Source organism: Symphodus melops (assembly GCF_947650265.1).
Source record: "Symphodus melops genome assembly, chromosome: 13".
Classification (NCBI taxonomy): domain Eukaryota; kingdom Metazoa; phylum Chordata; class Actinopteri; order Labriformes; family Labridae; genus Symphodus; species Symphodus melops.
Genome location: NC_136703.1, coordinates 13887183 through 13903043, shown reverse-complemented (window position 1 = coordinate 13903043; position 15861 = coordinate 13887183). Strand labels below are relative to the sequence as shown.

At 42.4% G+C, this 15861-nt stretch overlaps 1 protein-coding gene across 3 annotated transcripts in view; it reads right to left on the bottom strand.

Annotated features, from left to right (window-relative positions):
* The window catches only part of znf385a (zinc finger protein 385A), a 62155-nt gene that overhangs the window by 41310 nt on the left and 4984 nt on the right, over positions 1-15861 (bottom strand). The window contains exon 1 of one of the 3 annotated variants that reach the window (XM_079358792.1): positions 13733-15087. The exons of 1 other annotated variant lie outside the window; for it this stretch is intronic. In XM_079358792.1, the coding sequence (XP_079214918.1) occupies positions 13733-13742 (10 nt within the window). In that variant the 5' untranslated portion in view covers positions 13743-15087. Of the gene's footprint in view, positions 1-13040; positions 13430-13732; positions 15088-15861 lie in introns of those variants that run through there. One more of the 3 variants, XM_079358795.1, reaches the window with a different exon arrangement.

Below are 15861 nucleotides of genomic sequence, written 5' to 3'. Positions count from 1 at the left end.
CTTATGGTTTACAATCTAACACATTCATGTACCCATTGAAGTGTACACATGCTATAGTCCTCTATTTACCCTGCAGGCACCCAGTGTTCCACTAAGACACCATGAAATCTCCAGCACAACACATTTGCATGACATTATCGCTGATGTGCTATGAAGTGGTGCTTGAATAATAACTGCACAGCTTTATTGTTTGAATGTGTGCTTGTGCATGTACTGTAGATGTAAAAACAAATATAACAGGAATTTCAGCCCCCATTTACACTGAGTTGATTGTAAAAACACATCATATTAACAATAGCAGGTTATATGTATAAAAAAAGTGATATGGTGGTGCAAAAAACACCAGAGTTGTGTGGTCTCCTGTGTGTTGCTCTTGGATTAGCATGGTAATTATGGCAAATGTTGATACACACTGTTAGTGAGATTGATGTGTTTGTTTGAGTGATGCAGGGCTCGACAGCTTTAGAAAAACTGACCGACTGCATGAGCCACATGCTAATAGTCTGAGCCTTGATGCATTTCCTCAACAATGTTGAAATGCTAAATGTTTTATGTTATATGTTCACTGGGTCTACTGCTTAAGTGTTAAGACCTATCACTGTTACCTTTCTTTACAAAAACACTCTGTCCAAATCAATGTAACTGCATCTCAAGAGGTAGTTTATCACTGGCTATTATCCTCCCAGTACAGTACCCTCTCTCGTCTGTCCCTGAGGCATCGAAGTTTCACATTCACTGAATATTGATGCCGCCCCTGAGGCTAGTGCTGACATATGAAAATGTGTGTATACATGTTTGTAAATGTGTCCAAAGAAAGGCCATTAAGGATCAGATGGTGGAGTGGTTAGTATTTGTAACAGTACAAACAGCTACAAGAAACAAGCATGTGATTGTTTTTATTTGAATTTTTGGGGGGAAATGTTGACTATGCTAAAATATCATCAGTATATCAACTATATAACTCTTCAATTTTGTTTATAGGCAGTTTTACCAGTATGTACAGATGCTTGGGGCCAAACCCACAAAGAGGACTTGTGAATTTGCTTTTTTTTTTTTAAATTATTATTATTCATAAGACATTTCCCTTTTGTGTTACACTAAAGTACTGGTATTTTAGCATACAATGTACAATGTAATGTCCAATTTAATTCCTATATTGAGCAATAGTAGTTTCATACCATCTGAGTTTGCTGTATCAAATGGGAAAGCATTTAACTCCACCAGAGTGAGACAGTTGACGACCTTGTTTTCAACAATGATTTAAGTTCCCCACTGAGGACGATATCAAATAAGACAGCAAAAAACAACAAGACAACAAGACAGCTAAGGCAAGGGGATGTTTCTACAAAAGATGTAGAGTTAGCCAGGACTGAGCTAGCGATTGTTAACAGTAGCTAAAGTTGAGCCCTATAGCAGCTCATTTGGCCTGATGCTGTACTAAAGCCTGAAAAATGCTGACATCACTTTGACTTCACAAAACTCTGGCAACCACAGACATCAAAAACACAAACTCCTTGTCGCAAAAATAATTTGTTTTCAATCATGTAATAGTTATTATACTGTGTTGCAAGTAGCACATTTAACCTTTTCGTATATTATTGTAGACAGAGGAGGAAAAGGCTGGGAGGACAGTGCTGCACTATGGATGACAGACAGATAAAGACTACAAGTTTCTTCTGTTGGCATTGGCCGTAGCTGACAGTAGCATGTGTTCAATATATTTTCATTTTTGTTTTAATTGAACAGTAAATACAAATTTCAGGCAACCCCATTTGAATTTGATGCGACCCCGGGATCGATCCCACAGGTTGGGAAAGTCTAGCAAATGCAACCACAACTTAATAGACAGGGTTCAATATTTGCTAATGGATAAAATAAAAATATTTGGCTATATTCTTGTTTTACTTTGAATATGCTGGCATGGACAGTCAAATGCACAAGGGCATTCTGACAATACTGTAACTTAAATGATGTCCACATGATGAAAATGATGCACATGTTCACTCTGCATGCTATATGGCACTGTACTCTGTGGTAGAAAGCCATAGGCAATGCAGACTGTGCTGTTATGCTACCTTCTGCTCCACTGCTGCTAAGAGGACACACAGATGTGACGCTACAGTGACGACGACAACAAACCATTATGTAGCCTTCCCTGTTTCTGAATCCCACGCCCACCACCTTGGACTTCCATCTCTCTCTCTCTCCTCTCTCTGTCCTGCTATCAGAGACTCAGACTGCGGCAGCGCAGGGCAGTGAGTCGGAAAATACAGTGATTGTTTCAGACGAAAATAGAGGAGCTTAGCGAGAGAGGGAGAAGCTGAAAGAGAGCAGGGGAAGGAGAGAGGGAGTCCAAAGGGTGGCAGACAGAGTGGAGGAGATGTAGAGGGAGAGACTGCATCAGATGAGAAGAGCATTTTCTAAGGTCACTGTTTGGCTTTGCAGGCTCAGGGGAGACTTGAAGAGAGTAACAGCTCCACTGAGAACTCCTGATTGTGTGAGTGTTTATGAGCAATGGAATAGAGAAAAAGAAGGAGTGAGGGAGAAAGAGTGGGGGCTGTACTACAAAGAGTCTCACCTTGTTCTGCACCATGCACACACAGCACCCCAGCTGTCATCCAGCTTTGCTTGCTTTCTCCATCAGAGCCAATAGAGACATGCATCATTCATGAGCAGGGACTTATTTGGCTGCGTCATCTCCTCACATGACTGTCAATAATGTTTTTTCTCGCTCTGGCTTCACCTTTACTCAGACAGCAGGGAGCACTGGATGCTCAGCAGATGTTACACGATAAAGGAAATGTCTTCAACACTGAGAATAGGCTACAGGAAGCTGCTTTAGGATGAGGTTGGTCAGGACAAGGTTAAGATTGAGATATACCCCATTAGGAATTATGGCTCAAATTGGGCTCAAATGATTAGAAATAGAGGAGTTTTGGAGGAAAAAGTATACAAGAAATGCTTGCTCGCTCCAATAAAAAAAAAAAAAAAAACATAAAAAAAGGAATTTTCTACAGTCTGAATGGAGGCAAGATGATTTTGCTTTACTTTTTGGATTTAAAACATTCCTCTTTTTCTTGAAAAAAAATCACTTCAATATGCATCATTGCAACATCAGAGAAATGATAAATACAGATCACATACACATACAGATCATAGAGATTGTAATATGAAAGGCTAATTATCAAAGATCCTCTATGTCCTGCCCCCAGCACACTTTTTTACCCAGCCTGTCCTCTTCCCTTAGTGCCCGTGCCGCAGCCGGCTGTGAGGCTGCCTGCTGTGAAGGTCACCCTCCCTGCAGCGATGGATTACACAGGCACACAGTCAGGCAGAATACGATATTGCCCTTGAGGGGGAGGTCTGAGGCCCCGACTGGCAGAGACAAGCCTTTTTGGAACTTTTGGACCACGTAGAGACCGGAGTGTTATCACATTGCTACCATTAATCACAAGCTAAATGTTGAATGAGGCACAGTGACAGGACTTGAACAGTACAGATAGGTGTATAGTAAAGGTCATAGAATTCAATTATTTAAAATATGTTTGTCTATCTAGCCTTTTACACCTTTTGTCTGTGGCTGATGTAAACCACGAAAGCGTGTTAAAAGGAACCCTCATGTGTCAGAACAACATTGATGGGCCAACAACAGCCACAAATGAGTCACAGAACTCCCAGCAGGCAACAGAGGGAATCGAATCTGGTAGTCTTCATAAGGTGATATCAAAGAGCCTTCAAGAGAGCCTTCATCACCCTGTTTTCTAGTCTGAATTCAAAGGGACAGGATGGCACCTTTTATCCTGCAAAACTGCTGCAATGAGGGTCAGTTTTCCTTTGAGTGGGACATGAGCTATTAGAAAGTGTCTCTCTCTGGAGTTGTGCCACCTTTTAGAGGTCGGAGGAGACAAAAGAAAAGTCCACGCATGCACATACACACAAACACAAACACAGTTGGCAGAACGTGCTGTCCTTTGCTGGCTAGGCTCTCCCTAGAGTGACCTTAATTTGTTCTGTCTTGGGTATGGGTGCCCAGTGGGCAGCTGATGCACCTCAAGGGGATGAACTGACAGGACATGTGAGTGTTACATACATAAGGGTTTTAGCGTATGTGGGAGAAAACTGTTAGAAAGAGACGGGACGAGGGGGGTAAAGAGGGAGGCCAATAAAAAAAAAAATTAGAAAAGAAAATTAAACGTGTGAGCTGCAGCCATGTTCACAAGTTAAAGCAAAGATGACAAGACAGGACAAACCGCAGGCTGGAAACACTGGACGTCAACAATAAAAGCAAAAGAACACAAGCTGTCTCCCTACCGGCTAATCCTCTAATGAAGATTTGTGGTACTGGCTGGCTGGTGATTATTGGTCCTCGGCAGAGACAAAACCATCCATGGTGCTACAGTAAATATAATCTCTTACATTTCCTTGAGCCGTCACAAGCACAGACGCTGCTTATAAAATGTATATGTGCTATGCACAGACATGCTGTCAACCCTGATGTTAAATTAATAAGCTATACCATTACAAGCCTCAACATTAACCCACATAATTCAGATGTGAAGAATGCAAGCTGAAGTTTTGTTTATACTGGTATACCCTGACATATTCTAATTTTTATGGAAATGCTCGTTTCCAGCTTTCCTCTCTGTCCTTCCATTTGATACTTTTAGTCACTGCTCTCCTGAAACACAACAACAACCAGTTTGAGTTTCAGTCTTTGCTGAAAGCAGGCGTTCCCCCATGCATTTATTCCATGAAAGAGAACTCCACTGCATCGCAAGAATCTATACTAGTAGAGATTAAAGATAGTGATTTAACCTTGCTAGGAAAAGTACCTATGGTTTAGCTGCCTAATGTAACAAGGTGCCCGAATCCCTGATGAAGCAGGCACAGTTGGGAGGGCATATTCATGCTAGATAGTTTCCATAACCCAGTGAGAAAGCCCAGATCTTGAAAAGGGCCCACCCAAATGTCCAGAATTAAGTGAATAAAGAGCTGGTCAGACTTCCTGAAAGACTGTGCCCGTTGGAGGTACTGTGCCAGGGCCCTGACCGGACACAAGACAGACTGGTTCTGCACCCCACCAGACCATCTTTTGCAAGAAGAGAGGGACCGCAACTCAACCAATTGGGAGACATGGAACTCAGACAGGAATTCTGGGTTGGGTCGGAGGACTAAGCCAGACCCACCCGGAGAGAATCTGCAGCAGTCTGCATGAACAGACACAGTGCGTGGAGCTCACATATTCTTCTGGCAGAAGTTATGGCTGGCAGATAGCTGCCTTAAGAATGCTGCGCTGTGCAGCCTCAGAGAGACAACCACCCTTGTCTGGTGGGATCTCTGAGGGTGCAAGTCCTGCACCTAAAAGACACCTTTGCACAGCATGTACTGTCTAAGAGGGCAAGAGGAACCACCTGCACCATAGCAGTCATGGGACCCCTTAGGCAAAGGCAGAACGCCCTGGTTCTGATCTGGGATTGCAGCCGCAAGTGACCAAGACAACATCAGAAGTACTGCAATCTCTCTGGTGTTAGCGATATGGCCGCCCTCCTGGAGTCCAGAACCATGCCCAGACATGTAGCGACCAGGGAAGTCTGGAGTGTGGTCTTCTTGTGAGTTATTTAGAGACCAAAACCCTGAAAGTGGTTCGGGAGAAGAGCCAATGGAGGTGGCATTGTCCCTCCGAGGACGAACACAAGCCAGTCGTCCAGAAAATTCAGGACCCTGAGCCCTTGCTGCCTCATGAGGGCAAGTACTGCATCAATGTACCTGGTGGATGTGCAGGGAGCCAGAGATATGCCAAAAGGCAGGACACAAACTCAAAAAGTCGTGAAAACACTCAAGTGGAGATCATGAGCTGTGGGGCGTGACCAGGTAAACTGGTGTGTCTGAAGGAAATATCCACAGACTTTGACGAGCAAGGGAACATATAGACATATAATGTATCAGGGTGGAGTGCTAGTCTTCAGACGAAAGAGAACCTTTCTGTGTAAGGATTTCCTTCCAAATGGCCTTAAATTGTGTCCAAACTCATTAAACCAGTAAAGAAGAAGGTAGAAGCACAGAGACATGTTTTATGAATTCCTCCAAGCAGAGTTAAATTGTTCAATAAACTGTTTTTTTTTTTCGGTGTAAATAGGTATGGTCACTTCTCAGGATTCAGGCACAAGAAATGTTAAGAAGTTTGTCTGTTTCAGTCAATAAAATTAAATAGGTCTTAAAAAATATTTACATGTGCATTTTATGATATTATTGCAGGTAAAATAATAGCCTGTCCAATTAATTTAAGGCACATTAAGATAAAAAGACAGAATGCTCGAGAAGTAAAATAATGGGTTGGTAAAAACATCATCTTGAAACATATGCTATAAATGAGTGACATATAAGATAAATTGCTGTCTGTCTGGGACCAATTCTTGGATTACATTAAAGTGACAAAGTCAAAAATTAATTATTCAATTAATAGATTAAGGGACTCTGAAATATGACCATAAGAGCTGTGATATGATTTCCTGCATTTTCTGCCCTGGCTGTTTGTTTTAGTATTTATGAGTTGATGGTCACTTGATCTATGTGTTGTTACCTACATGATAAAATAGAATGTATGTCAAGTGTTCCTGTATACAGGATTATATTAATAGTCTTAGAAGCTTTTTTTTAAATCTGATTAAAGTTAAATTACAACAACAACAAAAACTGAGTGTATGATACACTGAGGGCTACAATCTGCACATTGATTTTTTTCTAACCACAAGCTCAAACATCTTTCCACATAATTAATTTAATAAAACCAAGAGCCTTAAACACAGCCTGTGATAAACACAGTAACACACGGTAAATGGATGACCTCAGATACCACACCACCTGTGTGTCCCTTACAGCCTTCTAATCCACACCTCTGGCACCTCACCCTCCTTATCTTCCCTTTTCCTCCTCCTGCCCCCTCCTTCCCTCAGGCAGGGGCAGGGAGCAGTGTTGCAGGTCCTGACAGGGCCCACCCCTCCTCTCTCTTTCTCTTTGAGAGGCAGGACTGCTTGTTCAGGGAAGAACTTGTGTGGAGACAGGTGTGCATACCAGACACTTGCACTAAGCCCTGCACCACACGGGTCCTTTAACTACCTGCTACAGAGGCTTCCCCAGCTCCCATCCAACATCGCACTAAAACATTCACCAAAGAACACTTCAGCTAAGTGTGGCTAAAGTTTCTGTATTGGGCAAGACTCCTTAAAAGGCAGGTCTGGACTCAACCTACCGTCACCTTTTTTTATCACCCAGCCTTTCTGCATTCAATCAGCATTTATACACACCATTAAAACACATTGGAGCAGATTTCGTTGGCAGGGGAAAGGCAGAAGGGGTGGAGATTTAGGCTATTTTGAGCCGTTCATGTAACATTAAGGATTAAAAGCTAGCTCAGGGCTTCTTGGAAGCCAACGCTAGTACTATTCATTCAGTCTGCGTCCCTGGCTAACCCTGTAGTTGTAAAGAGTGAGCTGTTCAGATGGATGGGGTCACAGAGAGAGGAAATGTCCTTGTGGAAATAAATAAAGTTTATGCAGATTTATTGATACACTGCTTAATGTTTCTTCCCTGCATGACTCAGATGATTCAGAGAGACTGCCTCTCAATGCTTCCGGTTCCAAGGAACCATCTATTTCCCCCTAAAGGCAAGTTTTAACTAAAACATCATCACCCTAACCCAGATGTAGTGTTTGTCTCATCTCTTTGTTTGCTCATTTCCGCTCTGCCTTTATCCATTCACTGCTCCCTGAAGTCTCTCTCCTCCTACACTATTCACTCAATCTTGTTACCCCATTCTTTGGTTTCCTCATCAGCTTCCTCCTCCCATTTTTGCTTCCTCTTCTCCAGCCATCCAGCCATACCCCTCTGAAATGACCTTGCTGCATCTCAAGGAGAATTGATTTCTCTTTTGGTCTTTGTGTGAAACCCTATCTCAATAGCACTCAGAGGAATTTCTTCTTTCCCTCCCCAGGAGCTGCGTGAAGCTAATTCTCTTTCATGAGGACACTTTCCACCCCCCCCACCCCCACCACCTCTTCTCTTGTGAGCACACAGAAATAGAGCAGACATGATTAATGCAACATCCATCGCCGCCAAACGTTAGCTTTGCTCAACCTTTTTATACTTGGCTGCTTTTTGGGAAATAATTATTCATGCACCTTCCAACGCTGCGACTGAGTTTTCCCATTGGCCGATCAATAAAACAGTTTTTGCATTTGATGAGCGTGGCTGGTCAGAAAAAAAAAGGTCCTAAATTCAACATGAAGTAAACATTCACAGTGGTTGTGCAGCAATGCAAGCCAAACTTTTAAAATCAGACTTTGGAACTTCTGCAGGCAAATTTTTCAAACGAGGTAATCCAATACCTGTGAGCAAGACAGTGCACCTGGTGTGTTGGAAGAATTCATCTGAAGTTCCCAAGAGCGGAAACAAAGAATATCTTAAAGAATATTATTTCACAATGAATGAGCCAGAATTGTTCTATCAGTGTCAAATATTGATATTAAAATGTGTGCTCAACTCAGCAGATATTATAAATTCTATCTGGAGTTCATATTATTATGCATCCCAACCAACTATCAAACTGTTATATTTTACTTCTCGATGACTGTGTGGCTCAAAACTATGTATTACGAAACCAAGCAATAGAGGATTGATAGAAGTTACTTGTGTGTTTTTTGTGCTCTAACTTAATACTTTCAAGTATTTCAAAGACAACGGAAAAGAAAAAATCCAGATATAATAAAGCCAACATTTCCTCTGCTAGCACTATAGAGCTACAGTGTGAAGAATCATCTGTTCCCTCTTTCCACTTTATGATCAGAGTGACTATTGAAGCATACAGAACATTTTCCAGGCTTCAACTCCCAGGTGTCTTATAGCCCCAGGATTCCCAGTAAGTAGTCAGCCGGGCTGCCTTGGTGAATGCACTAATGTGACACCATAATCACGCACAGGTGCATTTTTGTGCTTCACAGAGTAACAGTAGATAGCTGTGGGTGATGGCAGGTGCCCTCACTGGTGTGTGTCGCTTTAAACAATACTTTTAATCCATGTGGAAATCTTAATCATGTCTACAAGTATACTGTTTTGTAAAGAAAGGCCTCATCATCGTAATTCAGGAAATGAAATCATGCATGTGCTTGTTCCATGCTGGCCTTTTTCTCTTAGTGACTGCTCTTTGACAGAGGGCACTGCAGTGAGGCCAATGAAGCGGTGACACCTCCACCTCCTTCTGCTCCCTCTGCAGTGCTACATACTTTTGTAGGCCTCACGCACACACACAGATGCACTCACAGACACAATGGGTTGCCTTCCAACCAGTCCAATAACAGGCCTATTCATTATAGCCTCTTACAGACAGTATTGACAACCTGCTGACACACAGTCACTCCAGCATAAACAAATGGAGCTATAGAGAAGAGGAAGGGAGGGAAGAGGAAAAAGGAAAGAGACCTGTTATAGTGGCTTCTTGACTGAGGAGTATCTCGCTAGAAACAAGAAGAGAGTCAGACTAAGAGGAAGAAGAGAGGAAAGAAAGAGTGGTGCACTCCCTCTTCTTCCCATCCCCTAAAAGCCAAATCACAATAAGACCTCACTTCAGACGAGAATCAAATAAATCCTTCATCCTTTTCACACCTTCGATATGCTGCTGATTCTAATTAGGATTATTGGGAATACGTCTTCTCAATAAGGTGGCATATACAGCACTTAAGCATCTACACTAGATAGTTTTCATACTTGGAAAACTAACAAACAACAACATATCAATGAGGCAGATGAATTGAGGTTCATTTGAAAAAGCAAAAGCAGACGATATATACAGTATGAAAATCCCTTCTATAAAAATGGTTGATGAGAATGTTGGCTTACAGTACATAACTTGTGTCAAACGTCATCACTTGTGTGCTAATATTCCAGACATCTAAACTATAGATTTGTTGAAGTGAGGTTCGAGTTACTTTATGTTTGTATCAGGTTTTTAACACCAGGAACCTTTGGAGATCAAACACACTAAAGTGTTGGACTTTGGACTTCTTCGAGCCAGGATAGCTTTTAGGCTATGTTGGAAGAGGAAAACGCTGTCATTGAAAATGTTGATAAAGAAGCTTTTAAACTGTAACGGCCTGGAAACACTGTTACAGGCAAGCGAAAACACTTTGTCCTGTTTAGGGAAACATGCGGGAAGATCATAGAAGCTTGGGCAAAAGTCTTCACCTGATTGTTATTTTGTGATTCCTTGTTATTTTATTAATAGGACATGGCAGTAAACATTGGGTAAAAAAGTCATCTTAATAGTGGCCTGACAGATACAGCAGTTACTGCAAAGAAGACAATGTCATCATAAAGTATTTGTTCACAGCTACAAGAAAGCATATTCCCACTGAAAGAAAAGTGTATATTCTGCATATCACCCTGTGGGGTTTAAAGCTGGTAGCCAACTTTCTTTCAAACTTCTTTTTTTGCTGTTTAATTAAAACACCAAAAAAAGCCAAATTAGCCGATAATTAATTTGTGAGATTTAGTTTCACTTGTAAAAAAGTTTTTATCTCACTTTTGCCAAAGCATAAAGAAGTATTCATGCCAAGTTTATCCAGCATGTTACACTGCAGAATGTAGCCGCACCAAAGCGTTCCTAGTCATATCTTGGGTATGCAAAGAAGCCTAAAGGGAAATGCTGTGCTATGCATACCAAATATCTGGCTCATTAAGACAATATAATTACTGTGTCACTTTGACATAAACAAAGAGAGCAAAGCAGTCATGGAGAAAATGGGAAGAAAAAAACTGCTGATCAGCTCAAAGACACAGTGTCCGGTGTGTGTCTTTGAGTTGACCTCGAGCACCAGGTGAGTGTGTGTAGGAAAAAATGGGGGAGGGATATCTGGGTGAATGGAATGATCAATAGCTATGCAGACAAGTCAACAGAGAAACAGACATTATGAAGACAGATGAGGCTGATGGGGACAAGCAAACACAAAGACAAAGAGAGAAATAGACTGTGTGGCCCTGAGCGCAGGAGGTCAGCTTTGACTTACACAGACAAGGACAACACCTCAACAGGAAATGATCATGACTGAGACCGCACAAACTGTAGGATGAAGTTAACAAGAGAAATGACAAAGAAGTCCCGTCATATCAACTTTTTTTGTACCCTTTTTGTGATTGAGAAGACTCAAAAGACTTCCATCCTGTAAAAGCAGATTTAATAGCAAGAGATTCCTTTCAGGTATTAGTGTGCTTAACGCGTAGAAGGCTTTTTCGACAACATGGCGGCTGACAGCAATGATGCCACTGCCAATCGAGATGCTTTACATCAACAGAAACCAAATGATCATGTTCTCTGTTTGCCATTGTTCTCCAGCTGCCTCACTCTGTTGTTCGCCAAGATAATACACAAATGCTTTTTAAAACACACACACACACAGCAGCAGCCCAATACCCATAACTTGGTGCAAAGCCTATGACAGGCAGGGAGCTAAGCTGGCTGCCTGCAGCTTTGTATACAATTCAACCACACGTCCATTGCCATTATCAGTATAAAGACTATCATCGCTATCACAGCGGCCAAAGACCTCTGCCAAGGCCGTGGACTGCCTATGATACTTATCATGGACTTGTGAACACAGCTTCAGGGACAGCATAACAGGGGAAGGTCATTTTCTCAAGGTCATACCAAGGATAAGAAAGAAAAATTGACGAATACGGAAGCTATGTAGACACACTTGATTGTGTGAGTCATTTTCAAAGACACTCATGCCTTAAAGACATCAGACACATACAGTTTTAAACATAAATTTTAAAACAAAAACATTTACATCTCAATTTGTCAAAGGTGTTTTCTCATCCTTGCAGATTTGTATCTGAATCAGGAGTTTTCCGGATTGGAGGTTCAGATCAGCGCGCATCAGGATTGTAAAGGTCATTACAATGACATTGCCCTTTTCGGACGAGGAACGCAAGAAATGCCAAATCGCCAAGCAGCTACATCATCATGCAAATGGAGGAGAATGTTACGCTCTGGGAAATCTCAGAAATCATGAAAGATACCTATCTGAGTGATAAGATGGGATGTTAACGCAGCTTTGATCTGAGTCAAAGTGCATTATCTTAACTAAATACAGTTAATTATGCTGAAAAAAAAGATTGGCTTTCCATTCACTGAAATTGACAGCATTCAGTGTATGCAAAAGCAAGTTCATATACAGCAAGTTGCATTCCATGTTTTATTGCTCTAACCCTAAGTATAGTGCCAACACTTAAAATACACACACAATAATAACTACCCTACTCTAAAACCATTGCTCTGATGAACAAGTCTTACTTCTGTTTTTTTTTTGCTGCAGACAGCTGTTGGGGGTTAAAGCTGCTGCTAACACGTCATGGCCAAATATCATTTACAAGAGGGAGCTGCTGCTAACTGCACCCCGATCAAGACTGTGCTTGTCTAACTGTTAAATGATGCTGAAGTCAGGTAAGTGTTCCCCTGATGTCCAGTGAAAGAAACTGGAAATATAGCATGTGCAAAAAAGGCATAAAAAAAGAAAGAAATACCCCCATGGAATACAAACAAAAGAAACATGAGTTTGTGCAAGAATTGCTCTTATTAGATTTATTCTCAGAGACATGAACTTCACCAACTTGCTCAGAGCCTGAAGCTCATGGGAATGCACACTCTTCCATGTGCACACTTCAAAACCCTGCACACCTCAGACTACATGACTCCCTATAATCATTAGAGATGTCTGCCTGAAAAACATGCCTGCCGGGAGAGTAGAGGAGCAGAGCTGCGCCTGAATCAGCCCAGGCATGCGTTAAAACAAAGTGGCCTCTCCAGCAGGGAACATAGCAACACACACACACATTTTTACACAAACCTAAAACAAATCGGCACACAAATGACCTCACAGCTATACACAAATTAGTAGACTTTCACAAACTGACATGCAAACACGTACGCACAAGTTCTTCCTATATCCACACATGAACACATCAAAGATCTGTCATATTACAGGACTTACAGTAGAAAGCCCCCATCCTCTGTATGAAGAGCACAGAGACCACACAGAATCCCCTCTCTCAGACATGGCAGCTATGAGAGCAGAATACTAAAGAAGAAAACACTGGCTGACTCAGAGCAGAGAAAGCCTGTATAACAACAATTTAAAGCTGCACTGCTGCAAAGTCAGACTTAAGTATTTGGTGTTTTCTTGAAGAAAACTCTATTTGTGATGACAGATTGGCACACGAAGGGTTTAAAATGCTGGAGGGACAGGTTTTATAGAAAGGAGGTGGTAGATAATCCAATCCCGTAAATAATAATAAAACATAACTTTAAGTCACACTCATTCTAAGTCTCTGCATTACTTATCAGAAATCACCACTGTTACTATTTCCTGCAGGACATGACAGTGGTGGAAGCCTGGTCATGTGACCAAACAACCCATAATGATACAGCCCGACTCTAAACACCATGACCTTCCTTGTCATCACTCACACCTGCCATATTAATGACACACAATTAACGTAATTACAAGCACTAACCATGAATTAAAGGTCCATGCCATCATTTAGCTTGGGCAGATGTTTGTCCGTGTGGAGTGGACACCAATCAGATCAGACTGTTAATAACGAGCTGCTGGTGGTTAACATGATTACTCCTGCAACATGCCTGACCTCTCTAAAATTCAACACATAATTAAAAAATACTCACCCAAAATCATGCTGAGAATTGCCTTTGGTGTCCCTGTGTTGCTGCCCCTGTCTCTCTTTGTTTTGCCAAAGGGACAATGGCTCCAAAATGTCTTTCAGAGTTCCTCCTCTCTCTAAAGAAAGAGGCAACTCAGAGAGGCAGCGCTGGATGTGAGGACACACTGCTGCTGCTGCTGCTGTTGCTGCTGCTGCTGCTGCACATGCCGTCTCTTGCGCCTGCACTCTCCAGGTAGAAAGCAGAGTGTGTGTGTGTGTGAGAGAGAGAGAGAGAGACAGCGTGTTGCGGTGTGTGGAGAAGGAGGAGGAGGGAGGTCCAGTGTCTCTGCAGTTGTGGCTCAGGTAAGCCTGAGGACAGTATGGAGGGGGGTTTGTACCACAGAGGAGAGAGAGAAAAGGGGAGTCAGAGAGAGAGAGAGAGAGAGAGAGACAGAGAGAGAGACAGAAAGAGGAGGGGGAGCCTAAAGTGTGACAGCCAATCACAAGGGCAGGCTACAGAAGCAAGATCTTCTTCTCCACAGAAGCCAGGAGGAATTGCAGAGGTCTCCAACAAACAGCTGACAAGCAAATCTCTTCAAACAGTGTAAAATCAAAGGCAGCTTCAGAGGTCTTCAGTGCAAAGACTGTACCTGCTGTAGAACACACACTCCCTCTCTTTCTTTCTTTCCCTGGTTCTCTTTCTCCCTCTCTCTGTTTCTTGTTTTTTTGGGGCTGTGTGTAACCTAAAGGCACCTACATGCCTCTGCTCTGATTGGTGGAAGCCTCAGCCAATGGAAACGGCGGCACACGCCTGTCATCATGCAGAGTGGAAGTCATAAAGGAGAGACAGAGCTTGACTGAAAATTGTGTCTTCCCCCCCAAAAAAGACTGTTTCTTCCTTTCATTTTCCTTATTATTCTCACCCGTCTCCACCCTAAGGGAAGCCTTGATTGTCAGATCTGTTTAATATCCCCTCCACCCTCAACCCTGTCTTCTTTCTCTCTGTCCTTTGGCTCCATGTGGATGTGAACTTGTTAAAGGATTAACCTTTTATCTGTTTGGCTCTGTTTTTCTTTGTAACCCCTTCTCTCTCTTCACCTATCCTGGCAAGGTTACGCATTTTATCAGTTCTGTGTTTGGAATTTTAGACTGGGAGTTTGGGGGCGTAGGGTTGGCAAGCAAGAGGGGAGAGATGAAATGGAAAGCGACAGAGCGGAGGAAGCAGAAGAAGGAGGGGCAGAGATTAAACTAAATACAAACTGACAGAGCGATGAAGAGATGTGGAGTGACAAGAAGAGACGACCAGGAGGATGGAATACAGAGACAGAGACGGCCAGACACAGGAGAGGGGTTGCATAGATTTAAAGCTGTGGACCATAGCAATGCTAAGTCACTAATTAAAGGGAAGCTTCACAGCCCGCTTCTTACGGTCCACTACTTTTAAACCAAGAAGCCACTCAAACAAATGTCTAGTGTCACGTCAGAGCAAGACTCCTTCTTTCTCTCTTTCTTCCAGGATAGTGACTTTTTTGAAAATTACACAGCCACAGTGTTATTGAGACACTCAATGCCTAAGAAACGGCTTAACAAAGCTGTCAAAAAATTAATCCCTTTGGGCGGGCATGCTTGCAAACACAGATACAAACACGTGAGCCTGAGGCTACAGAAAACGCTGCCTGATGTTCATAGTGCCTCATCTTGTCCTCCTCTCTCCTTCTGTATCTTTTTTCTCGTCTATCTCTCTTCCCCACCACCGCCCCCACCCCACCGCTGCAGCCACCCTTCTCATGCTCTCAGGCTGAGGCTGTGAGTCACAGGGTGTTGGAGTGAATACTAAAGAGGGTGGCTGACACCTCCGATACCTCTCCTCTACACAGAAGCTCCACTGCATACATTTAAGCTGTTTGTATGTAAACACTGGCAGAATGAAGTGCCACAAACACGTTGTAAGGTGAAATCCCCCGGTTTAAAGCTGTGAGTGCTATGAAATACAGCATGTACTAACTGAAAGCAAAGGTGCACAAGAATCCCACTTTGGCAGCCAAGATTCAACATCTGCAACAGCAATAAAATAAAGAGCGACAAAAAGTTAGAGAAGCAGACAGATCAAAAAGGAATTGTAGTTTGTGGGACCTTGGATAAAACAAACAACAA